At 40.6% G+C, this 26971-nt stretch overlaps 1 protein-coding gene across 1 annotated transcript in view; it reads right to left on the bottom strand.

Moving 5' to 3' along the window:
* Window positions 1-241: 241 nt before the first annotated feature.
* Window positions 242-26971, bottom strand: part of PRKAA2 (protein kinase AMP-activated catalytic subunit alpha 2) — a 65877-nt gene continuing 39147 nt past the window's right edge. The window contains exons 7-12 of the mRNA XM_054721279.1: window positions 15518-16022; window positions 13057-13183; window positions 8508-8712; window positions 3156-3241; window positions 1142-1180; window positions 242-509 (exon numbers count right to left, since the gene is read on the bottom strand). Coding sequence (XP_054577254.1) covers window positions 3157-3241; window positions 8508-8712; window positions 13057-13183; window positions 15518-16022 — 922 coding nt within the window. The 3' untranslated portion in view covers window positions 242-509; window positions 1142-1180; window position 3156. The remainder of the gene's footprint in view (window positions 510-1141; window positions 1181-3155; window positions 3242-8507; window positions 8713-13056; window positions 13184-15517; window positions 16023-26971) is intronic.

The raw sequence follows: 26971 nt of genomic DNA, 5'->3' as shown, positions 1-26971 counted from the left end.
AATAGAAAACTAATACAATGGCTAAGATTAGGACCTACCACATATAACAAAGAAGACAAAGATGGTATGAAGTCTCCAAGGAGTCACAGACAATCTTTTTCTACAATAGCTTTCTCTGTAACCATTACCTGACATGCAGAATATTCGTTTAATAATTGAACAGAAAAAAAAAAAAAACAGAAAAAAAAAATAATAATTGAACAGAAACAAAAAGAGCTTTCAAATTAACCAGAGAGTTTAATTTGATTTTGTGGAAAAAAGCTTATAAAGCAATCAGATATGCTGCTTTTCTCTTATGAGTTTGTACAGTGCACATATTAACTAGGGTGAGCCTGTAACTATGAAATGCTGTGTAATTCAAGAAGACATCTTTACCACATAGTTACTGGAAGACACATCCTTCCCACTGGTCACTGAATACTCACAAAAATTTCATAACAAAACTGAAATTTGAATCTATGGTTATTAAAATACAAAAGCACTGGGAGTCTGGTCTCTTTTTTTTCTTCCTGAAACAAATTACAAAAAGTGATCTCAATTTGAACAGCTAAAAAAATGTTTAATAGATATGTAATCAAGTGTTTCAAACATTTAATGTATTAGCCTATGGAGTGTTGTTGTTGTTGTTTTTTTCTTTTTCAAAGATGGGCTAAGAAAGAATGAGTGCAGTGTGTTCTTGGGGAAAAACTTAATAATTAATATCCAATATTACATCTTCTTATGATTGTCAAGGATATAGCCTAATGGCTGTCAACTTTAAGTTTTATTTTTTGCACTCGAAATTCACTATATAATATTTAAGTATACATGATAAAGAATTCAAGCATTCTTCCTAAAATAATATTAAATTTACTATACTTAAAATTTACAGTTCTATTACAATTTTACATTAAATACTTAAAACATTATACAAACATAGATTTGTGAACAGTCTTGAGAAAGCTCTATTTCGGTACATTAAGGCAGCTTCAGCCAACATTTTAAGAAGTTCTGAATATTTGTTGCAATAAAGGACAAATTTGATAATTGAATATTCACTGTTTTCAATAAATTTTAAAAGTTACATAAAATAATATCGTAATTTGTGAAACTGTGGTCTTAAAACATTTTTACTACTATATTCTTACCACATAAGACTTACCTAAAATCAAGATACTCATTCTATCAGTATCAAAGATATCTATAAAAAAAAGGGGAGGATTTACATTAAATATGAGCACGATGAACCCTGTATTTAAACAAGGACCTTCAAACAGTTTCTCATACACACCTGTGAGGTAGGTTATTATCCACATTTTATAGATGAGAAAATGAAATGAGGTTATGTGACTTGCTGCTGACACAGCAGCCAAACAGACTAAGATTCCAAATTAGATTATGTTCTTTGCTCTGCAGTCTTTCCTTTACAAACTTTTTAAAGGGATGAAATATAAAGATTGCTATTCATTGCACTCATTTTAAAAACAAGAGAAGACAGCCAAACTTTTATCAAGGTGACTTAAAAAGTGAAGCAACACAAAAGGAATAGAAGAATAATCTAGTGACCAACTTGTGATGATGACAGGCTGAGGTCTGGCCAAAGTAACCTGAAAACAGGCACACAGCAACGTGACCATTCATGGAGGCAGATATAAGGAACAGGGAGAGGACTTAGAACAAAGGAAAATACAGTTTAAACAAGTTTTTGACTAATTTTTACTCTTCCTATAACATAAGGCACAATTAAGTTGTTTTTGTTTTTTAGATCAGTGGATCTGTTTTTCATTTTAGGAAATGTTATTTTGTCTAGAAAAATTGGTCTTTCTTCATAATGAAACTTAAAAAGGGATTAACTGTGAAAAATACATGTGTGAATTAGCAGCAAAAATTAATTATGCAATTCTCGTTGGCTATTCCTATTTCTCTTTGAAATGTTAAATCAACGCAAAGTAGCAAACCTTAAATAAACAAATAAAAAAACTGTATGAACTTTGTCAAAATTCTATGAATGCTCACGAAAGTTTTCATGCTAGGATATTCTACAAATACTGTACTTTTTCCTGTAAAGAGAGCTCTGCTCTAGAATTTTTTTAATTGCACTTTAAATGTAACTGAAATTTACCTACCCTGCTTGTCCCAATAATCACAAGTTACATCCATAAAATCTAAACTGCTTTAGATATAGTTACCAAAAGTCACATATAGTGTTGTGGCTGCAAACTGGCATTGCTATGTGAGGCTGGCAGTAAACATTAACACTGGCTCACAAAATTAATACAGGCCCAGTCTGAGAACTTCTAGACCAGCCTGATTCTTATCAGGTTGTGACTGAAAAGGTTTAACTAAAACTCAATCCAGTCTGCACTGTGGGTCCTGCTCTCTCCATATTTACATGTGCAAAAGACTAGTAAGGATGCCAGCAACCGGTTTAAATAAATTTATGTAATTTTTAAAGCTCATCAAACAAAAATTACATTTCAAAGTTGTTTCATAAGGTTTGGGAGAATACCAAGCTAGTAATAGGTATTCATGAATAGAAATATACTCTATGAAAAGTGTTTTATCTAATATGCATACAAAATGAAAAATTATCCATCTGTAAATAAAATTTAGGTACACCTAAATCAGATAATATTTAGGATAGGGGCTGGAGCTAATTTTACTTTTTAAAAAGACTGTACGATAAGAACCTTGCAAATTAAAGAAGTATATCCTAAAAAGTTCCTTCAGTATTTTTTAAATACCCTCAATAACTCAGACTTACTTGTAAAAATCAATATGCTCATCTAAATACTTTATATAATTACATCTAGTTAGTACAATCAACTGGTTCAAATGATTAAACTAAGAAACATTTAAGACTATGTTATGTCACTCTAAGACTTGAAAGCAATACACCTGTGTTTATTTTTATTACTCAACTACTCTGATGTTTCAGTGACTGTTCTCTCCATCCTCACCCCTTTCCACCCCACCTCCCCCCGGCCAGGAAGGAGGCATATAAAGGGCAGTGATCATTGCTGATACTTGTATGGCATGGATCTTTATGAAGAGCTTTCTGATTCTGCTTCCTCACCTGGAAAGTGGGCACCTGGCAAGGTTACTGCGGCATGTTAACTAAGTTAATAGATATGGATCTAAAAATCACTATAAAATGTATGGAGCACTCCCATCACCTCAAATCAGCCATGGTTTGCTTCTGTCAAGTGCACATGACGTTTTAACATGTTTGGTTTTCTGCCATTTGTATTCCAGAGGGTAGCTGCATTTAGAAAAAAAAAAATCCAATATATAACATCAAAATGCCTCACCAAACATATACAGAATATTCTCACTAGTATAAAAACTCTAAATATATAAAACGTGGACATTAATGCAAATCATATGAGAAGACAGAACTTTAAAGCTCAAAGATACCTCAGGTTACCTTTTGTTATCTTTAGGTTACAAAAATGAACCCCAACATAGGATGTGTCTTACCAACAGATTGCACATATCCCTCATCCAGAATTTCTAACAAAGTATAATCTCTGAGAACTATTATTAAAATAAATTACATTCCTTATTTAAAAAGCCATAAAGGAAAAGGATTACAGTAAAACCACAAGTAAAGAAATACCAGATTGAAAAGGTAGGGGTCTTTGAAAAAACAAAACCAGCCAAAACTGTGAACATGTCTAGCATTTAGATATTGAGATTTCACAACCATTAATAGGATTTCAATTATTAACCAGTGAACAGACAAGAGACGGTGTCTGTGGTAGACACATTCCAAGCTTTTATATTTTACAAACAGAAGGTGTGGTTCTTATATTAACTCAGTATGCTGCACAATAATAGAGGCTATAGATAACTCCACAGTCAAAAAATCTGTAACAGTTGTCTATGATTATTTCCTCACTTATGTCTCATCAAATACTAAAAATCAGTTTCTATTCCCTGAGTACCAACTGGCTAGGGAATAAGAGAAAGCAGCAACATACAGACAATCCCCTGACATAAAAATATGATCATTTCTGATTTAATTTAGGCTCCTGGATTCTCTTTATAATATCAAGGAATTAAATTAAATTCCTAGTATCAAGGAATGCAAATGCTAGTTTACAAAGTGTCTCTTAAAAACTTGTTGACTGAGCCCTGGCTGGTAACTCAATTGGTTAGGGCAGTGGTCGGCAAACTGCAGCTCGCGAGCCACATGCGGTACTTTGGCCCCTTGAGTTTTTAGCAAAGGCCAGCTTAGGAGTACCCTAATTAAGTTAGTAACAATGTACCTACCTATATAATTTAAGTTTTAAAAATTTGGCTCTCAAAAGAAATTTCAATCGTTGTACTGTTGATATTTGGCTCTGTTGACTAATGAGTTTGCCGACCAATGAGTTAGGGCATCATCCTGATACACCCAAGTTGTGGGTTCGATCCCAGGTGAAGGCACATAAAAGAATCAGCCATAAGTGGAATAAATCAATGTTTCTCTAAAAATAATTTTTAAAACATTTTTTAAACTTGTAGATTGAAAAATCCTACTTATAATAGGTTTGCCTCCCTCCCTCCCTATAAACTCAATTTGAGATGTTGTTTATTCCTACATTAAAGGATAATGGGAATTACATCTATTTAGAAAATGTTCACTCACTACATACATATTTTGAAAGTAAGAATCAATGATATTGGCTCATTATCCATAGAGCCATAAGCATTAGTTCCTAGTCTTAGTACTTTTTTACAAGTAACCTGGTTCAAGATTTTTCAGTTACCCATTCAGCACACACAAAAAAGAAAACTTTGCTCCCAAACAATACCACAACCTGATTAAGAAAATCAAGGTGCTATTTAATGCAGCTCAAGGTGACTATGTCTACAGGTTAAAATTAAATTATTCTGATTTTGAACCAGATTCTCTCCAACAACGCATAAGGGAAAAGGGATCTTAACTTTATTCTTAACTACCCAAATTATGACAATCAGGGACATTAATTTTCCTAAAATAGTATTTTCCAAATTTGCTTTTACCCATGGGTTTGTACAGTGGTCGGCAAACTCATTAGTCAACAGAGCCAAATATCAACAGTATAACAACTGAAATTTGAGAGCCAAATTTTTTAAACTTAAACTTCTAACGCCACTTCTTCAAAATAGACTCGCCCAGGCCGTGGTATTTTGTGGAAGAGCCACACTCAAGGGGCCAAAGAGCCGCATGTGGCTCGTGAGCCGCATGTGGCTCGTGAGCCACAGTTTGCTGACCACGGGGTTAGTAAGTTGAAAAAACATGGTTAAATTAATTCGGGTGAAGAGGGTAAACAAGTTAAAGGGTTGCCTTTTTCCCACAGGGCATTAAAGCCTTTACCGCTCACATCTACTGTCATCTTCAAGTGGGAGAGTAGCACGTAACGTTTTCCAAACTTGTTTGAGTGGAATCTTTCTGCAGAGCATCTCGCAGGATACAATTTGGGAAATGCTACTCTAGAATCGGATGGAGTCCATTTCCATGACTTTATCTGTAACCTAACAATAGAAACTCTCTTCTAGAATTTTAACTGAAAACAGTTGTTCCTACCGCAGATCTGCCTACCACATACCACATCCATAATTAACCAGTATATAAGACTGAAATGTGGGGATTTAGTACTGATTGTGGGGATTTAGTACCTCTCTGTTCATTAGCAACAGAAAGCCTCCTTTGACAATGATCTAGTTCCTGTTATCCTGGACTAAGCCTCCTGGAATCTTCTCTCCACAAAACAATTCTAGATTCACAGAATAGCTGTGCTTTAAAAACTTAAGCATACTAAACCAAAATTGTGACCCTTGGTTCTCCTAAATTCAACAGGTAACTATCAAATTATAGATATTCATGAATACCCGCAAGAATGAGAAAATAGTAAATAATATTTTAACTCTCAAAAAATATGATAATCATTCATATAAAGTAGTTTTTATATGAATAAGTTTCTAATATATGATTTATTAAGACTAACAAAGCTAAAATACCACTGGGTTCCTTCCTGCTGTTTTTCCACCTTCAAAATTATTAGGGATTTTGTCAGTGAGGATAAGGAATCAGATTAGTTCCTTATTTCTAAGGTCATCCCATTGATAGTTTGGCACAGGTTATGAGGTGACCTTGCTTCTCCAAAAAGAGGTATTTACACACTTGGAAAGGCCAAAATTATGCCGTATCTACAATGCACATCAGTCTAACAACAGGAATACTGCTTATCCCTATAAAAATAATCACAAAAAGCACCCTTTTGTGCCACTAGGTGGCAACCTTTCAAGGGCTTAAACTTAAAACTTCTTGACTGCAACCCCACCTCTTTCCCAGCAAGGGTTCCTTTTATTTTGATATTAAGTCAGACTTAAAAAGTTACTTAACAAGATGTTTTTAAAGTTCTACAAAACAATATGATGTAACACTGCACACTCCTGACTCAAAACTGTTTAAAGGTAGACATGCTTGTCTTCCATAGACACGGAAGAAATTTGGTCTAGCATTCTCATTTGCTTCTGGTAGGAAGCATTATTTTTGGCAAAGAGAAACCTGTCAAGGCTTAATCACTTTTTCTTTTCAAGAGCTTAATCTTTTCTAGGGTAAGTCAGGTGAATGAGATTGTTAAATCACAATATGCTGTAGAAAACAAATGAATAAATACAAATTAGGTAAATTATACATAATTTTAAAATTAAATACTTTTACTACAACAAAATATAATTAATAAGCTATTATCTATCCTGCTGTATATAGGTGTGTGTGTTTTTTAAGATTACAAAAAAATAAAATAAAAACACAACCTGGACAAATCAAACATACAAACAAAAGCCTGTTTGGGTTTCCTTTAAAAAGCATTGGTGTGTGAATACATACATATATATATGTGAACAACACATATGTTTATACAAGAGATTTTTTTTTTAATGTTTAAGGCTTCTCTGCCCTAAAAAGTTCAACAATGAAGGTCACAGCCTATCAAGCTCTGGAGTTACATAACAGCCCTTAAGGCCAGAACAGTGTTTTCAAATTGGATTTAAAGGCTAAACCAATCAGCCACTAAGGATCATACAATAAACAAAGACAATGGTGACCAGGAAAAGTGAGGAAGAGGGTGGTTGCAATGACAAACTTGCCCTGAAGAATTAACATGTGGGATGCAACACACACACACCTTACCACCACACATAATAAGAGATCAGAGATAAGAGTTCTCTTTTAAGGAACTGAAGATATTTTCCTTTGTTTCATGTAACGGTCAGTTTTATCATGCTCAGTAAAGTACAAAAATAAATAAAGCCAAAAAGAATTCAGAAGGGTAGGTTTTAAAGGCATGTTTTAAATGATATGTTTATGACAAAAGTTGTTGCAATTCCAGATGTTCCAATATTGAGTAGAACCTTGAAGGCTCTTAAAATAAGTATATTATTCATGGACATCCTATATAATAAAAGTGTAGTACGCAAATTGTCCCCATGACCAGGAGGTCATCTGGGAGTTCAACCAGGGGGCAGGGCTGGCCGGGGGAAGGGAGGGAGGCCCCGGACAGCAGCAGGCAGCCACTAGGGACCATACCAGTGCACGAAATTCATGCACTGGGCCTCTAGTCTCAAGATAAAACCTCTAGTTACAGTTGTTTTTAAGAAACCAGGAAATCATGGTTACTGTTTCAGGACCACAGCCTTTCTATTAAATACTAGGCAAAAATTCCTAGAACTTGGCTTCTGAAATTTTGGGGGCACCCTTTTAAGATTTCAACATTTAAATACTATTTTACAAATGGTTTTTTTATTTTTCAATCATGTGCAAAAAGAATGGTGCAGCCCTGGCCAGTGTGCTCAGTAGTTAGAGCATCAACCTGTGCAACAGAGGGTTGGAAACTTGATTCCAGATCAAGGGCAGGTACTTGGTTCCCGGTTTGTTCCCCACCCCTGGTCAGAGCACGTGCAGGAGGCAACCAATCGATGTGTCTCTCTCACATCTATGTTTCTCTCTCTCCCCTTCTCCCTTCCAATCTCTCTATGGGATCAATGGGAAAAATATCCTCACTCCTTGGATGAGGATTAAAAAAAGAAAATAATTGGTAGCATAAACATAGCTTCAAGCTTGCTGAAATTTTTAGGTAGTAAATGGATTTACCTACACTAAAGGGTAAAGCAAGGAGGTGCTGCCAAACCACCCTCTGACTGAGATGGTTCACCAGTGAAGGTGTATTGTATTAATCATCTGTAGTAAATTCACAATTTTAATTAACGATCGTCATCAGTGTTCACCTACTAATGATACTGCCTATATCATAGACAAAATAGAATTACAGATTTCTACAGATAAATAAAATGTCAGACTTTTGTTTTCATAGTTTCAATGGCATTGAGTGTCCCCTGGCAATATTCATGTCTGTCAATCAGCATTTTAGAGTATGTGTACACATAAGTAAAATAATAATTTAAAGAATACATGTGATTTTCACAGTGCAACAACAGAAAGATATAAACTAGGGAAAAATCATCAACGAGCTAAAGTAGTGATCAGACTGGCACACATTTCAAAAAAATCCATGGTGTGGCTGCCCAGGCGAGGTGTAACTGAGGACAGTGTGCTTCCAGTCAAGGAGCCAGTGAGGGAGCCTGACAGTGAATGGCTCTCAGCAGTCACAGAATCAAAACTTGATCTGGGTCTATGTAAGCCAGCAGTAGAACAGGAACGCTGAGGTGTTGAGGAACCAGACCTCTGCTCCACCACTTCATCTGAAATGGACCAAAGCAGAGCAATTTATCAGAAAGGTATATTTGCCCCAGCCCTTCTTATGAAGATGCTATCATCAGAGAATTAAGTAAGTAAACACATCTGGGCAAAGGCGACTAAATAATAAATGTCATATTTCAGTGTTTTAGGAACAGGTGACCTCTTCCCTCCCCAACAAGCATAACAGACATCACTAATTAATCACAACACTTTTATACAGTCAAAATGTGACCCCTACATCCTTCTCAGCAAGGATTTGGCATTAACCTTGAAAACAAACTATATTCTTGCATGTGAAGAAAGCACATCCTGAAGGGTTATTTTCTTGTGGCGTATCAACAAAAAATCATTAAGATAAAAATAAATAAAAGTAACCATTACACAGTGGTTCTGAACCTTTGGTACACAATTAAATTGCTTGGGGTTGGGGTCAAGGAAAATCTTTTTAAAAATGAAGATCATACACCATGACCAAGTGGGATTCATTCCAGGGATGCAAGGCAGGTACAATGTTTGCAAATCAATAAATGTGATACATCACATAAACAAAGTGAAAGACAAAAATCACATGATCATAATCAATAGATGCAGAAAAAGCATTTGACAAAATGCAACACCATTTCTGATTAAAAACAAACAAACACCTCTTAGCAAAGTGGGAATAGAGGGATCATACCTCAACATAATAAAGGCCATATATGACAAACCTACAGCCAACATCATACTTAATGGGCAAAAACTAAATCCATTTCCCATAAGAACAGGAACAAAACAGGGATGCTCACTTTCACCACTCTTATTCAACATAGTGCTGGAAGTGCTAGCCACAGTGATCAGACAAGAAGAAAACATAAAAGGCATCCAAATTGGAAAGGATGACATGATATTGTACATAGAAAACCCTAAAGACTCCACCAAAAAAACTACTAGATTTAATAAAGGAATTCAACAATATAGCAGGATACAAAATTAACACCCAGAAATCAATGGCATTTTTATACACCAATAATGAATTCTCAGAAAGAGAATCTAAACAAACAATCCATTTACCATACCAACAAAAAATTAAGATGCTTAGGAGTAAACTTTACCAAGGAGGTAAAAAACTTATACTCAGAAAACTACAGGATGTTAAAAAAAAGAGATAGAGGAAGATACAAACAAGTGGAAGAACATACCATGTTCATGGATTGGCAGAATCAACATAAAAAAAAATGTCCATACTATCCAAAGCAATCTATAGATTCAGTGTAATCCCTATTAAATTACCGATGGCATATTTCACAGATCTAAAACAAATACTTCAAAAATTTATATGGAACCAAAAAAGACCCTGAATAGACACAGCAATCTTAAGAAGAACAAAGTTGGAGGGATCCCAATACTAAATATCAAGTTATATACTACAAAGCCACTGTACTCAAACATCCTGGTACTGGTACAAGAACAGACATATAGACCAATGGAACAAAACAGAGACCTCAGAAACCAACCCAAGACATTGCGCTCAATATTTGACAAAGGAGGCAAGAGCATACAATGGAGTCAAGAAAGTCTCTTCAATAAATGGTGTTGGGAAAATTGAACAGATACATGCAAAAAAATGAAACTAGATCACCAACTTATACCATACACAAGAATAAACTCAAAATGGATAAAAGACTTAAATATAAGACATGAAACCATAAAAACCCTAGAAGAAATCATAGGCAGCAAAATCATAGGCAGATATCTCTTGTAGCAGTATGTTTGCAGATACATCTCCTAGGTCAAAGGAAATTAAGGAGAAAATAAACAAATGGGACTACATCAAAATAAACAGCTTCTGCACAACAAAAGAAACCATCAACAAAATGAAAAGGGAGAACATATTTGGCAGACATTTAATAAAGGGTTAATATCCAAAATATACAAGGAACTCATACAACTTAACAAAAGGAAGACAAACAAACCAATTAAAAAATGGGCACAGGTAGTAGCACAATTTACAATAGTTATTGCAATTTACAAAAATAGACCCTAAGACAGAAGTATTGAACAGACTGTCAAACCTCAGAAGGAAGGCAGGGGAGGGTGAGGGGGTGGGAAGAGATCAACCAACGAACTCATATCCATATATGCATAATCTATGGACACAGACAATAGGGTGGTAAAGGCCTGGGGTGGGGGGTGGGGGCAGGGTGGGAGAGGTCAATGGGGGGAAAAAGGGGACATAGGTAATACTTTCAACAATAAAGATGAAAAAATAATACTACATTGTTTTCTCAAAGCAGTCATCAATATTGTTTTTTAAAATACTTCCTAATTTGAAAGACCAAAAATATCCAGTGTTTTATTTTCCATTATTTCATTAGTTTCGAAGATGGTGACACACACACACACACACACAAAGGGCACAGAACCTAAATAGACCCTTCTCCATCCAACGGGGACATACAGATGGCCAAGAGACATATGAAAAAACACACAAACCTCGGTGGACCAAATGTGCCCATTTCTATTAAAACGACAATGATGTATCACCTCATACCTGTCAGAATGGCTATCATCAACAAATCAACAAATGACAAGTGCTGGCAAGAATGTGGAGAAGAGGGAACCCTAGTACACTGCTGGTGGGAAAACAGACTTGTGCAGTCATTATGGAAAAGAGTATGGCGTTCCCTCAAAAAATTAAATATGGAATTGCCATTTGACCCAGTGATCACACTTCTAGGAATTTATCCTAAGAAACTGGAAACACCAATCAGAAAGAATGTATGCACTCCTATGTTCATAGCAGCACAATTTATAATAACTAAGATCTGGAAATAGCCCAAGTGCCCATCAATAGATAAGTGGATAAAAAGGCTGTGGTACATTTAAACCATGGAATACTATGCAGCAGTAAAAAAGAAAGATCTCTTACCCATTGAGACAGCATGGAGGGACCTTGAGAGTATTATGCTAAGCAAACTAAGCCAGTCAGAGAAAGACAGTATCACATAATCTCACTCATATGTGGAATCTAATGAATAAAATAAACTGTTGAACAAAATAGATCTAGAGACGTAGAAGCATGAAACACACTATCATATCTCAGAGGGAAGGGGCTGGGTGGGTGGTGGGGGGTTGGGAAGAGATCAACCAAAGAACTTGAATGCATATATGCATAACCCTTGGACACAGGCAATAGGGTGGTGAAGGCCTGGGGTAGAGGGTGGAGGGTGGTCTATAAGGGGTCAATGGGATAAAAAAGGAGACATATATAATACTTTCAACAATAAAGATTTTTAAAAATCTTTTTAAAAATGCAGATTCCCATCCCAGTCGGTTTGGCTCAGTGGATAGAGTGTTGGCCCTCATACTGAAGGGTCCTGGTTTAGATTCCAGTCAATCTAATGCAGGCTCAATCCCCGGCCCCAGTCAGGGTGTGTGCAGGAGGCAACCAACTGATGTGTCTCTCTCACATGGATGGTTCTCTCTCTGTCTTTCCCCCTCCCTTCCACTCTCTCTAAAAAATAAAATAAGGAAAAATATCCTTGGGTAAGGATTAACAACAACAACAACAAAAAAAACAGATTCCTAGTTTCCCATCTCCAGAGATTCTGGATTAGTAGGTCTGAGGGCAGTTCCCAAGAATCTGCATTTTAATAAGAATTCTGGGTAATTTTTATAAAGGTGGTCTAGGGACATATAAACACTGCTATAGCTGATGGTATTTCAAAAACAAAATTTGAAAGCTCTGTTTAAATCAACTTCCTGTATCTAAACTCTCCTGTTCCATTAAGCTCCTGACTGTTGTTTTTTTCTGTTGTTATCCTACTTTGGCCTATGAATGAAATAAGCACATTTGGTCCATCCAGGTTGACTCTTGGCACACACTAAATATCTGGACAGGACCTCCTTCCCTGGCTCCTTTGGCTCCTGGATGGCCATGGGCACCTAAATCCCAATAGAGGCCTATTTGGTCATCTTGGCCAATCAGGATGAGAAAAGCTAATGAAGGGCAAGTTTAGATATTATAATACTAACAGTAACAAATTATGAATGAGGAAATGAGATAAAGAACCTGACAACATCAGCTGATTTTAGGTAAAAATTGCTTCCCTGATTTTTGCTCCACAACCAACACATTGAATGACTTTTTTATGGCAAGGAAGTACTTCTTTTGGAGAGGTGCTGGGTTAGAGATATTCCAAGTGTCTTTGATCCTCTTCATATCACTTACATTTTTAGCTAAATCTATATTACTTAAAAACCAGTATAAAAGACCTACCCACCATGCCTTTGAGATGATTTTAACATCTTGTCAACTAGTGCCAAGTTTTATCTTCTCAGAGCTCATGCCTGCATAGCTTCCTTACCATCAATGCTTTTAAAATCCAAAAGATAACTTCTATTGTCAACCAGGTAAAGCTGTAAGCTCATTTTCACATAATTGCCAGTCACTGGGTTTTTTCTCCTTACACGAAGGTGGTATGCGTTCACTACCTAAAACAAGAAATCTTCGTGAAGGAAAAATGTTAAAATTAACAAACTATAAAATATCTCCCTATTCTTATTGCAAAGAATATAAAAATGAATCACTGATAGAAATGAGATAGAGAAGAAATTCCCAGATGATCCTTTTGTATATTACAATAGTAGCCCTGCGTAGGAATCCATGTGCCAGTAGCTTGTAGCCAGTATCTCGCTGCCGCCCTCTGGTAACTTCCTCCACCCCCGCCCTCCATAGCCTGCTGCCCTGCCCCCTCCTGTAGCTCTCCACCGCCCGCTTATAGCTTGCTGCCCCACTCTCCTGCTGATCCGTGATCCGGTCGTTACATGGTCGGTCGTTACGTTTCACGGCATAATGACCATTTGCATATTACATCTTTATTATATAGGACTAGAGGCCCAGTGCACAAAACTTGTGCACGGGGGGGGGGGGGGGTGTCCCTCAGCCCAGCCTGCACCCTCTCCAATCTGGGACCCCTCGAGGTATGTCTGACTGCCCATTTAGGCCCAATCCCACCAGGGCAGTCGGACATCCCTCTCACAATCCAGGACTGCTGGCTCCCAACCGCTCGCCTGCCTGCCTGCCTGACTGCCCCTAATTGCTGCAGCCTGCCAGCCTGATCACCCCCTAACCACTCCCCTGCCAGCTGATTGATGCCTGCTCCCCTGCTGGCCCAAATGCCCCTAACTGCCCTCCCCTGCCGGCCTGGTCGCCCCTAACTGCCCTCCCCTGCATGCCTGGTCCTCCCCCCTAAGTGCCCTACCCTGCAGGCCTGGGTCCCCCCCCCCAACTGCCCTCCCCTGCAGGCCTGGTCACCCTTAACTGCCCTCCCCTGCTGGCCTGGTCGCCCCCAACTGCCCTCCCCTGCTGGCCTCGTTGCCCCCAACTACCCTCCCTTACAGGCCTGGTCCCTCCCAATTGCCCTCCCCTGCCGGCCATCTTGTGCCGGCCATCTTGTGTCCACATGGGGGCAGCCATCTTTGACCACATGGGGGCGGCCATCTTGTGTATTGGAGTGATGGTCAATTTGCATATTACCTCTTTATTAGATAGGATGGTAATTTAGTATTTTTAATACTCACTAACAATACTGTTTACAGCAATTAAAATTAAAGGAAACTCAGAGATTATAGTCTAGCTTTCATTCTATATATGCCTCACTCAAATAATTTTGGCTGCCCAGCCTCAACTTAAATACTTTTACCTATAAATACGGAATAGAAGAAATAAAGGGAAACTAATGTGTTACAGGTTTGTATCAGGCATTGTAACAGGTATTGTCACAAAATTTAAATATCACAAAAAATCCTGTGAAAAAGAAAGATATTATCTGCCTCTGAAGATAAGAAAACTGCAACTCAGATAAAGAAGATTCTGGGTTTGCAAAAACATCTATCAAATAAGTTACAAAAATTTTTTGGTAAAGAATTTTAAAGATATTAACATCTTTTTTTTTAACTGACTAAATAATAACTGCTTCAGAAAAGAGAGATCTGAGTTTTAAATGGGTTTAAGGAAATATTTTATCTACGCCTTTCACATACAAATAATGAAATGAAAATGACTGATATATTAAAACATGTCAAGTGAGTATTTACATGGTATGTTTGAATGTTTTTCTTCCACCTTTAAAAATACATTCACAGTCCTCAAAAAAGGAACAAGAGTTAAAGGAATACCCGGAATTTAAAAACAAAAAATGCTTTTCTTCCCAACAAATAAATAAGAGTTGAAATTAATTTGAGCACTGATATTTTTAAAGGAAAATGTGGCTGAGAGTAAAAATATATTTCATAATTAAGGATTGAAAGCACCAACCAAGTAAGAGAGGTTTTCTCAACTTAGAGAAACGTGTTTGTTGACTGAATAAATATACCGATGTATACTATGTATTGACCACTAGCTGCTACTGATACTGACAAAAAGAGAAACCCTGCCTAAAAGGGGAGAGAGAAATGTAAAACATAGTATCTTTGAAGACATATGACTTTTTATTGCTATAATAAATGCTGAAACGGGTGGACTATTTTCTCAGGTGATTTCAAGTTGATTACTTTTTGTTTCTTTGCCAAAAATACTATATTGAAATTCAAAAATACATCAACATATTTCTTCCTTACAGAGATTTATTTGTCTTGTTTTGAATGCACATGGTATATTATTGCAAAGAATGGCAGTTATAGCCAGAAGCATCAAGATCACTAAATTTCTATCTAAATAAAAAGCAATGCTTTAATTAACCTCAGTACTCAACTCAGCAGTAGACAGCAGTTTACTATACAAAAAAAAATGGCTTCTACAAATGATCTTAATATACAATTTCCTACCTTCCATTCAAAATCCAGCTGCTTCATAGCTCGGTAAACTTCAGCCATAATGTCATATGGTTTGCTTTGACTTCGGATTCCAAGATGCCACTTGGCTTTCTTTACAGCCAAAGATTTGGGCTTAGTTGTATTCAGTGCATCCAATGGACATCTTGCTTTAGGGCTGTCTGCTATAAGAGGTGGCATCCTTTCTGGATGAGGTTTCAGGCCTGGAGGAATATGCATGGCACTATCATCCATAAAGGAACCCGTTGGGGGACTAGAGGCGAGGTAGAACTCACTGGCTTGGTTCATTATTCTCCGATTGTCAATAATAAGATGATAGGCCACTGCAAGCTGGTCTTGAGGGTCACCACTATATAGACTGTTCATTACTTCTGATTCTGTACACTCAAATTTTTCACACACTTCTTTCACAGCCTCATCATCAATGACGTTAGCATCATAGGAGGGGTCTTCAGGAAATAAGTAACTGGGCAAATCTTGTTTAAACCATTCATGCTCTCTAGGAAAAACACCACAATACACTATTGTAAGAACATGCTTTGGCAAGTCCCAAATAATTTAGACATGGGCAACACAATATAACAGAATCAGAAATACCTAGTCACTTACTAGCTATGTGACCCTGGGTGAGTTAAATAACCTTTGCCCTTGAAAAACTATGGTTTTTCAGACTTGGTATTTGGCTGACATTTTCTCAAAAATAAACAAAATGAACCTGTCACTGTGAAGGAGACAACTGGAAGTATTTGATGTCAATGATAAAATTCAAGCTCTCAAGCAAAATTTTAGAATTTTGTGTTATTTGTATCTGTGTCCACGAGTTTGAAAACTTCCCAATACTTAAAGACTTTTCTGATAACTCTGTAGTGATGATGATGATAATCTATACTAATAAAAGAGTAATATGCTAATTAGACCGGGAGACCTTCCGGAAGTCCTTTCAAAGACGGGGCTTGGCCGGCCTGCAAACTGCCCCCAAACGGCCCTCAGCCCCTCACCCAGGCCAGCCAACCCCCCCAGTGGGGACGCTCACCCCAATGGGGGCATGGCCAACCTGCAAACGGCCATCAGCCCCTCACCCAGGCCGGCCACACCCCCCAGCAGGGACCCTCACACCAATGGGGCATGGCCAGCCTGCAAACGGCCCTCAGCCACTCACCCAGGCTGGCCCCACCCCTAACAGAGACCCGCCCAACCCCAATGGGGGTATGGCCGGCCTGCAAACCGCCCCAGCTCCTCTCCCAGGCTGGCACCGCCCCCTAAGGGGACCCCTTCAGGGCAGACCAGCTGGCTCAAAAGGGTAATATGCTAATTAAACTGGACATCCTTCCAGACAAAGCCATGGTGGCGGGGCCAAGGCAGAGGCAGTTAGGGGTGATCAGGCTGGCAGGGGAGAGCAGTTAGGGGGATCAGGCCAGTGGGGGAGAGCAGTTAGGGGGATCAGGCCAGTAGGGGAGGGCAGTTAGGGGGATCAGGCTGGTGGGGGAGAGCAGTTAGGGGGATCAGGCCGGCAGTTAGAAGCATCAGGCCAGTGGGGGAGAGCAGTTAGGAGTATCAGGCCAGCAGGGGAGAGCAGTTAGGGGGATCAGGCCAGCGGGGGAGTGCAGTTAGGGGGATCAGGCTGGCAGGCAGGTGAGCGGTTAGGAGCCACTGGTCCCAGATTACAAGAGGGATGTCCAACTGCCGGTTTAGGACCGAAACTGGCAGTCGGACATCCCCCAAGGGGTCCCGTATTAGAGAAGGTGCAGGCCGGGCTGAGGGACACCCCCCTCCCATGTACGAATTTCATGCACCAGGCCTCTAATTTACATAATAAAAGCCTAAGCAACCATTAGGGCTGAACGACCAGAATGACTGGTCGCTATGATTCACACTGACAACCAGGGGGCAGACGCTCAATACAGGAGCTGCCCCCTGGTGTTCAGTGTGCTCCCACAGGAGGAGTGCCACTCAGCCAGAAGCTGGGCTCACGGCTGGCAAGTGCAGCAGCAGTAGTGGAGCCTCTCTCACCTCCGCGGCAGCACTAAGAAGCAGCGAGCCAAGCAGTAAGGAGCAGCAAGCAGGTGGGCAGTAAGGAGCGAGGGGTCCCGGACTGCGAGAAGGATGTCCGCTGAGTGGTCCTTGACTGCGAAAGGGAGCAGACCCAGCTGAGGGACCCCCCCCCCCCGGTGCACCAATTTTGTGCCCTGGGCCTCTAGTTTTACATAATACTAGAGGCCCGGTGCATAAAAATTCATGCACGGGGGGTGGGGGGGGCGGTCCCTCAGCCTGACCTGCCTCTCTCACATTCCGGGAGCCTTCAAGGGCGGGAGGCGACCCAGCGATCAGGGGAAGGCGATGCCCCCATCACACCTCTGCTGCTGCCACTGCCAGCACTGCAAGCCTTGGCTGGCCCTAGTAATCTGAGCCTCGGGCGGCCCTGGACGGCTGGGCAGCTGCCATCCAAGGCTTGCCTGCACCTCGGGCCGGCCCTGGGCAGCTGGGCAGACGACATCCGAGGCTTGCCTGTGCCTCGGGCCTCGGCTGGGCAGCCACCATCCAAGGCTTGCCTGCGCCTCAGCTGGCCCTGGGTGGCTGGGGGGCTGAGGGCGGGTCCAGCCGCACTGTGCGCCTGCCGCGTCCCCCCCCCCCCCCGGAGGGGCTGAAAGGACTGGGGGACTCCAGCGGGGCTTAGGGGACTGGGCACCACCATCTTGTGGCTATGGGCTGCCATCTTTGTGATGCTGTTGATGGTCAATTTGCATATTCCCTTTATTAGATAGAATTATATAATGAAATGTCACCATTTGGAAAATCCCTTTAACTCAATAACCCAATATTTTCCAAATGACCAATGCCCAATATTACAGAACTAAAGGCTCGATGCACGAAATTCATGCAAAAGTAGACCTTCACAGCCCCAGCTGCTTCAGCCCTCGCAGCCTTGGCAGCTGCCTCAGCCCTCACAGCCCCGGCTTCGTCCAGAAGGTCGTCTGGAAGGGTGTCTGGAAGGGCATCCGGAAGGGCATCCGGAAGGGCATCCAGATGGTCATTCCGCTGTTCGGCCATTTGGTCAATTTGCATATTACACTTTTATTATTATAGATTACACATGGACACACACAAATGCATTAATTATACAAAATAAAACAGTGGATTTCAATATAATAAAGTACAACAGTTAATTGATATGTTTTCTAATTTGATAATGCAACCAACATGTTAAGCTTTGGATTTATATCAAAGAAAAATACCAAATAATACTTGCAGAGAGAAACCAAGATGGCGGCATAGGTAAACACCTAAACTGCTGCCTCGCACAACAATATCAAAACTACAACTAAAAGACAAAATGGACACCATCCAGAACCACAGGAAAGCTGGCCGAGTGGAAATTCTATAACTAGAAGAAAAGAGGAAAGCACATTGAGACTCAGAGGAGCTGCAGGAGGCAGAGGTACAGAGACTCGCATGTGGAGAGGACGGGTGGCTGTGTGCATGGGTGGCTGGCTTTCTAAAGCGGGAGGGAGAAGGAAGCTCCTGACTGCACTGAACTCCAGTCCTGGGCGAGACACTGGGAAACCAGACTCATTTGGGGGGAATCTGGACTGTCAGAGAAAGAGAAAGCACACTGAGAATCGGAAACTGCGGACGGCAGAGGTCCAGAGGCACGCGCGCACAGAGAGGACTGACTGCTGAATGCACGGGAGGCTGAGTGCGCGGCTGACTTTCTAAAGCAGGAAGGAGAAGGAAACTCCCGACTGCGCTGAACTCCAGTTCCAGGCAAGTTTCTGGGAACCCCGACTCATTTGGGAAGAAACTGGACTGTCTGGCAGTGGGCAAAACTCGAGGGTGGCTTTCTCCCAGAGGTGCTTGCAGAGATTACTGAGGGACACTGAGACCCAGGGGCCTCATAGGGCAGGGCTGACGGGAAACCAAGGCTGTCTGCTCCGCCCTGAAACTCCGCCCCATCCAAGCTGAGCACAGAGGCTTTTGCAATTTTGCAAGTCTTGTCCCATAAGAGTGTCTCCAGCACAGAAGTTCTTCCAGTGTAGACACAGCTGATCCTCACAGCCAATTGGCCTGGAGGTCAATTCCTCCCAGTGATACCAACAACAATCAAGACTTAACTCCAACAAGGCTGAGCACACAGTCCACAAAGGGGTGCACCAAAAGTGTCCACCTCAGGTAACTGGGGAGGCTGAGTCACTGGGCCCTAGAGGACACCTAGCACACAGAGCTACTCTACCAACTCAGGGAAGCAGCGAAAATGCGGAGACAAAGAAACAGATCACAAATGAAAGAAATGGAGGAAAACTAACAACTGGATATAGAGTTCAAACCACGGTTATAAGGTTTTTCAAGAATTTCCTAGAAAAGGCCGATAAATTTAGCGAGACCCTCGAGGATATGAAAAAGGACCAACTAGAAATTAAACATACACTGACTGAAATAAAAAATATTATACAGAGACCTAACAGCAGACTAGAGGACTGCAAGAATCAAGTCAAAGTTTTGAAATACAAAGAAGCAAAAAACACTCAGTCAGAAAAGCAAAAAGAAAAAAGAATCCAAAAATTTGAAGCTAGTGTAAGGAGCCTCTGGGACAACCTCAAGCGTACCAACATCCGAATTATGGGGGTGCCAGAAGAAGAGAGAGAGCAAGATACTGAAAACCTATTTGAAGAAATAATGACCGAAAACTTCCCCCACCTTGTGAAAAAAATAGACTTACAAGTCCAGGAAGCGCAGAGAACCCCAAACAAAAGGAATCCAAAGAGGACCACACCAAGACACATCATAATTAAAATGCCAAGAGCAAAAGACAAAGAGAGAATATTAAAAGCAGCAAGAGAAAAACAGTTAATTACCTACAAGGGAGCACCCATACGATTGTCAGCTGATTTCTCAATAGGAACTATGCAGGCCAGATGGGAGCGGCAAGAAATATTCAAAGTGATCAATAGCAAGAACCTACAACCAAGATTACTCTACCCAGCAAAGCTATCATTCAGAATTGAAGGTCAGATAAAGAGCTTCACAGATAAGAAAAAGCCAAAGGAGTTCATCACCACCAAACCAGTATTATATGAAATGCTGAAAGGTATTCTTTAAGAAGAGGAAGAAGAAGAGAAAGGTAAAGATAAAAATTATGAACAACAAATACATGTCTAACAACAAGTGAATCTAAAAATCAAATGAATAAAAAATCTGATGAACAGAATAAACTGGTGAATATAATAGGATCAGGGGCATAGAAAGAGAGTGGACTGACAATTCTCGGGGGAAAAGGGGTGTGGGTGGTGCGGGAAGAGACTTGACAAAAAGTGTACACCTATGGATGAGGACAGTGGGGGAGAGGTAAGGGCAGAGGGAGGGGTGGAAACTGGGTGGAGGGGAGCTATGGGGGGAAAAAAGAGGAACAATTGTAATAATTTGAACACAAAAGATTTATTAAATTAAAAAAGAAAAAGAAAAATACCTACAATTATCAGAAAGCTATTAAAATGTTCCTCTTTTCCAACCCCTTGTATGAGTGAGGTCAGACTTAATCAGCAGACTTCAACTAATACAACATACTGCAACAGAGTGAATGAAGAAGTAGATATGAGAACCTAGCTGCTATCTTTGATTAAGCCAAACATTGAGGGTATTTGAAAAATGTAAAATAATGCCACTCCTGTCACCATTTGAGAGGAGGAGTAGATATGGTTATTTTTCATAAAAGATGTTATTAGGTTAACATGTATAGGTACATTATTATTTAGGTGAATTAAATAATTTTTAAATTTCTCATTTTTCATTTCTAATATGTTAAATATTGACAGATACCTGCATTTAAAAAAAAAAAAACACCAACTCTTTGGTGACCTCAACTTTAAGAATGTAAAGGGGTGCCTGGCAGGCGTGGCTCAGTGATTGAGTGTTGACCTATGAACCAGGAGGTCACAGTTCGATTCCTAGTCAGGGCACACGCCTAGTTTGTGGGCTTAATCCCCAGTCGGGGGTGTGCAGGAAGCAGTCAATCAATGATTTGCTCTCATTATTGATGTTTCTATCTCTCTCTCCCTCTCCCTTCCTTCCTGAAATCAATAAAAATATATGTGAGTTTTAAAAAATAAAAAGAAGAGTGTAAAGAGGTACTAAACCCAAAAGTTCAAGAACCAGTCTCCTAAATCTTATTTTCTCACACTCCGTGTCTTTGCACATGAGGTCACTATTGCTACCCTAGGATATCCCATTCCCTTTCATCTAGCATGTACTATTCCTTCAAGATTGTGCAAGCATTACTACATGAGGGAATGGAGCACTCCCAAAGCTTAAACTCAAATCAATATATATTTGTGTGGATATCTTCTATTGACTGATTAATTCATTTATGAATATTTACTAAGGACATTTTATGGCAAAAAGATACCTTCCTTCACCTCATAGAGATTATATTCTAGCTGGATAAGATTAAACAAATACAATAATCTATATATATAAAAGACTAAGTGTCCGTCCTTCCCTCCAACCAGTAGCTATGACGAGCAATGACCACCAGGGGGCAGACACTCATCGCAGGAGCAGCCATGATGCGCACTGGCCATTTAAAATAAACGGCACGACAGACCTGGCGCCGACAAACCAACACTCAGCTTCCCGCCATCACCTCCCGTTTTGAATTATATTTCCTCATTTTACCTTATGGTTTTTCCCTCGGAATCTCTATCACAGGATTTTCATGTTCATTTATTTGTAACTATGTATTTACTAGTGTCCAGGTGCACAGATTTGTGCACATTGAAAGGAAATTAATTAGAAGAAATAGTTTAATATCGCTGTTCGCCCTTTCTCTATAATAGAAGTGTCAACCAAATTCACGAAAGACCATGACAGATCAAAACACATGCATGCAATTGGCGCCAGCGAGAGCTTTACATGTATCATGCATGCGTGAGTCAACTTAGCCTTTAACATATATAGATAAACTTGCTTAATTAGACCTGCTTTCTGATTTAGCTTAACTTTTTCCAGTCCAGTGAAGCACCCCAACTACTCTTTCAGGTAATTGTCAGTTACACAGCAGTAAATATTAACATCAGAATGATTAGAAGTCACCTAAGCAAAGAGCTGAGGAATAGGTACTCCCAGCAAAAGAAACAACATGCAAAGACTCTGAGACAAGAAGAGTTTTGCCATGTCCAAGAAACTAAACTAACACCACCATCATGAAAGCATGAGTTAAGGGTTGGAGTGGTAAAAGATATCAGAAAGTTATGCCAGCTGCAGGACATATAAAAGGTTTGGGGATTTGAACCTATGGTTAATGAAAATCACTGCAAGCTTTTGCAGAGATGGGTGACAGGATATAATTTGTATTCTGTACATATTGCTCTGCTTGTGATATAGAAATTGAATTGAAAAGTTAAAAAAAATGATGGTTGTGGTGATAAGAAATAGTGGTGTGCCAGGCCCTGAGGATACAAAGATGTAACCTCTACAGTGTCTAGATCTTTCTATTGTAACACTCATACTTTTCTATAGTTGTTGATTTCTTCTTACTCTTCCCGCAAAACTGGGAGCTCCTTAAAAAAGGGACCTGGTCTTATTTAACTATGCTGCAGTACCCAATACAGAGTAAATGCTAAATAAATGCAGAATAAATAAATGATGAATAGACACATGAAGTATGAAGACAAAAATGAATTCATTGTGTTTATTTGCTATATCATGATAATAATAAGCATCTAATAAGTGCTTAGTAATAAAAATTACTGATAGCTTTTTATTTTAAAGAAATAATAGAAGATAAATTATATTACATATCTAAATTGGGTATCAGTTTTATGGTCTGTAAAATAAGATTAATAATAGCTACCTATTAAAGGTCAATGTAATAAAACATGTCAAGCATTAAGCAAAATATCTGGTATGTAATAACTATTCAACAATTAGTAACTCTTTGCCTTTTGAACTGTATTTTATTGAATCAAGAATTTCCAAACAGGCCCTGGCTAGGTAGCTCAGTTAGTTGGAGTGTCCTCCCGATATATCAAGGTTGTGGGTTCCATCCCCAGTCAGGGCACATACATACAAGAATCAAACAATGGCCTTGGCCGGTGTGGCTCAATTGGTTAGAGTATCATCTGTACACCAAAAGGTGGCAGGTTTGATTTCTGGTTGGGTGGGTACATACCCAGGTTGTGGGTTCGATCCCTGGTCAGGGTGCATGCATGTGGGGGTGCAACAGATAGATGTTTCTTTCTCACAGTGGTATCTCTCCCCTCCCCTCCCTTCCCTTCCCCTCCCCTCTCTCTCTCTCTCTCCCTCCCTCTCTCCCTCTTTTCCCCCTTCCTCTTTCTAAAATCAATAATAAAAGAGTAATATGCTAATTAGACTGGGAGACCTTCTGGACGTCCTTCAGGACAAAGCCGGGGGCTTGGCCGGCCTGTAAACCACCCTCAAAAGGCCCTCAGCCCCTCACCCAGGCCGGCCACGCCCCCCCAGTGGGGACCCTCACTCCATGGGGGCGTGGCCAGCCTGCAAACAGCCCTCAGCCCCTTGCCCAGACTGGCCATGCCATCAAGTGGGGACCCTCACCCCAATGGGGACATGGCCAGCCTGCAAATGGCCATCAGCCCCTCACCCAGGCCATCCACACCCCCCAGCGGAGACCCTCACCCCGATGGGGGCGTGGCCGGCCTGCAAACTGCCCAGGCCCCTTGCCCAGGCCAGCCCCACCCTCTCAAGGGGATCCCCACCCTGATCCAGGACCCCCTTCGCGACAGGCCAGCTGGCTCAAAAGGGTAATATGCTAATTAAACCAGATGTCCTTCCAGACAAAGCCATGGTGGCAGGGCCAAGGCAAAGGCAGTTAGGGGTGATCAGGCTGGCAGGGGAGAGCAGTTAGGGGGATCAGGCCAGTGGGGAAGGACAGTTAGGGTGATCAGGCTGGCAGGGGAGAGCAGTTAGGGGGATCAGGCTGACAGGGGAGAGCAGTTAGGGGGGTCAGGCCGGTGGGTGAGAGCAGTTAGGGGGATCAGGCCGGTAGAGGAGGGCAGTTAGGGAGATCAGGCTGGCAGGCAGGTGAGCGGTTAGGAGCCAGCAGTCCCAGATTGCGAGAGGGATGTCCGACTGCCAGTTTAGGCCAGAAACCGGCAGTCGGACATCCCCCAAGGGGTCCCGTATTAGAGAGGGTGCAGGCCGGGCTGAGGGACACCCCCCTTCCGTGCACAAATTTCATGCAATGGGCCTCTAGTTTTTAATAAAGGCAAGTTTTCAATGAGCTTGTTTGTACTTTAAAAAAATCAACCAATAAATGCATAAGTGGAACAACATATCAATTGTCTCTCTCTCTCTCTCTCTCTCTCCTCCTCTCTCCCTTCCTCACTCTCTTAAAAAAAAAAAAAAGAATTCCTAAATATTAAAAAAACTGAATTTGGGTAAATAAGAAAATGATGAAAACTACTAATTGAAGTTGCTATATTATTTTAAGTACAGAAATGAATGCCACTATTTTATACCACCTATATACAAGTAGATTTTTACTCACATTTTTCTCCTAAAGCCTCTGTTTTAAAATAACAGAATCAATACTTTATTCTTCTAAATGTGCTGATACAAACAGATATACATACATACATATATATATATATATATAGATATATATATATATATATCTATATATATATATCTGTATCTCTAATTTTCTTTCTAAGGAAAAACCAATTAAATGAACTATATATTCTAAAGTATTGTGAACCCAAAAGGTTTTTTCCCCGTTAAGTTCATTTCCATAACTAAATCTTGTCTAATTTACAGTTTTACATGTTTATGCATGAGGCCTGGAACACTGAGGAAAGGCTGGGAAAGAAAACAGTACAGGAAAACAAAAGAATCAATCCTTGCTTTTAGTCAGGGAAACAACCACTTCAGCCATCATTTAAATGTTCCAAGAGTCATGGATCTCTAAACAGTCATTCCGGCTCATGAAGAGGAGAAGGATTCTGGAAAGATGTCTAAAGAACGTATTCTTAAGAAAATACCTGAAAAAATGTTAGGTGAGAACAAAACACTTCTAAGACACGTGACATGATAGGTAAAAGTGGAGGCAATGAGTCATCCTGGCTGGTGTGCACTATATACCAGTAAAGGTCCCATTCGCAGTAACACCAGCAACCGCACTTTCCAAAGTTTCTCACACAAGAAATCCTTCATAGCAAGCCACTAGCAGCTATTTTTTAAATTCAAAATCTTAGCAAAACTTTTATTCTTTATTTCATCAACCACATGTAAAATACATGTCTCACCCTGTTTTTCTATTAGAAATGTATTTAAATACTTTCTTAGCATACTAGAGACCCGGTGCACGAATTTGTGCACAGGTGGGGTCTGGCACTGCCACCCCCCATGGGGGCCCATCGGGGCAGGCTGGTGGGGAGGAGGGGCCATGGCTGGGGGCAGGGACCGCCCTCCAATTGGGCCGGTTGGCTGGCCACAGTGTGCATCATAGTGACTGGTTACTTCGGTCGTTCTGGTCATTCCAGCGTTCTGGTCACTTGGCTTTTATATATAGAGACTAGAGGCCCAGTGCATGATTAAATCATGCACGTGTAGGGTCCCCTACACGCTTTCGCTTTCGCTCATGGGGGAGCTGGGTGCCTGTCCGCTGGTGCACCAGGCCTTTCAGAAGCCTCCGGCATGGGGGAGGCTTCTGAAAGGCCTGGTGCCGGAGCAGACAGGCACCCAGCTCCCCCACTTTTGATGGTCCCTGGCGGGATGTGAGCTCGCTGCCCCAGAGGCCCCTTCTGTGCCGCAGCATAGCCATGGCGCAGACACTGAGCTCGCGCTGCTGCTGGCGACGCAAGCTCAGCGTTCTGCCGGCCCGATCGGCCACCCCGAGTCCCGCCCCCCCGCTCCTCCTGGCCAATCGTGGGCATAGCGAAGGTATGGTCAAATTGCATATTTGTCTATTATTAGGTAGGATATTATATCCCAGGCATTCTAGCATATACAAAGATGAGGAAGACACTCTCTCTACCTTCATTTAGTTACAATTTAAGAGAGAGAAAGATACACTGAAAAAAAGCTCCATACAAAATGAGAAAGAAAGAATAAAAGCATAAAGAAAATGAAGAAAGCACAGAAGTGGAAGCACTGACATTGCCTGGAGAAATCAGCAGTGGTTTCAAGGGAGGTCATACGTGAACAACATTTTAAAGGATGAACAAAAATCTATCAGGTCAAAAAAGGCAGAAAAGGCATCAGAGGCAGAAGGGGTCATATAAACAAAGACATGAAAGCATAAAATATATTTGTGGGACAAGGGGACATTCAATGTGGCTAAAGCACTGGTACAAGGAATGTAGTAGTGAGTGCAGGAAATGAGACTTTAGAAGAAGTGAGGAGAGCCTTACTATGAAGGGCCTAGTATGCTACCTAAGCTAAAAAGTTTGGGAAACAATCTGAAATATTTAAAAGATG

The sequence above is a fragment of the Eptesicus fuscus genome, chromosome 9 (assembly GCF_027574615.1).
Source record: "Eptesicus fuscus isolate TK198812 chromosome 9, DD_ASM_mEF_20220401, whole genome shotgun sequence".
Lineage (NCBI taxonomy): Eukaryota > Metazoa > Chordata > Mammalia > Chiroptera > Vespertilionidae > Eptesicus > Eptesicus fuscus.
Note: the sequence above shows the minus strand (reverse complement) of the source record. Positions and strands in the feature narration are given on the sequence as shown.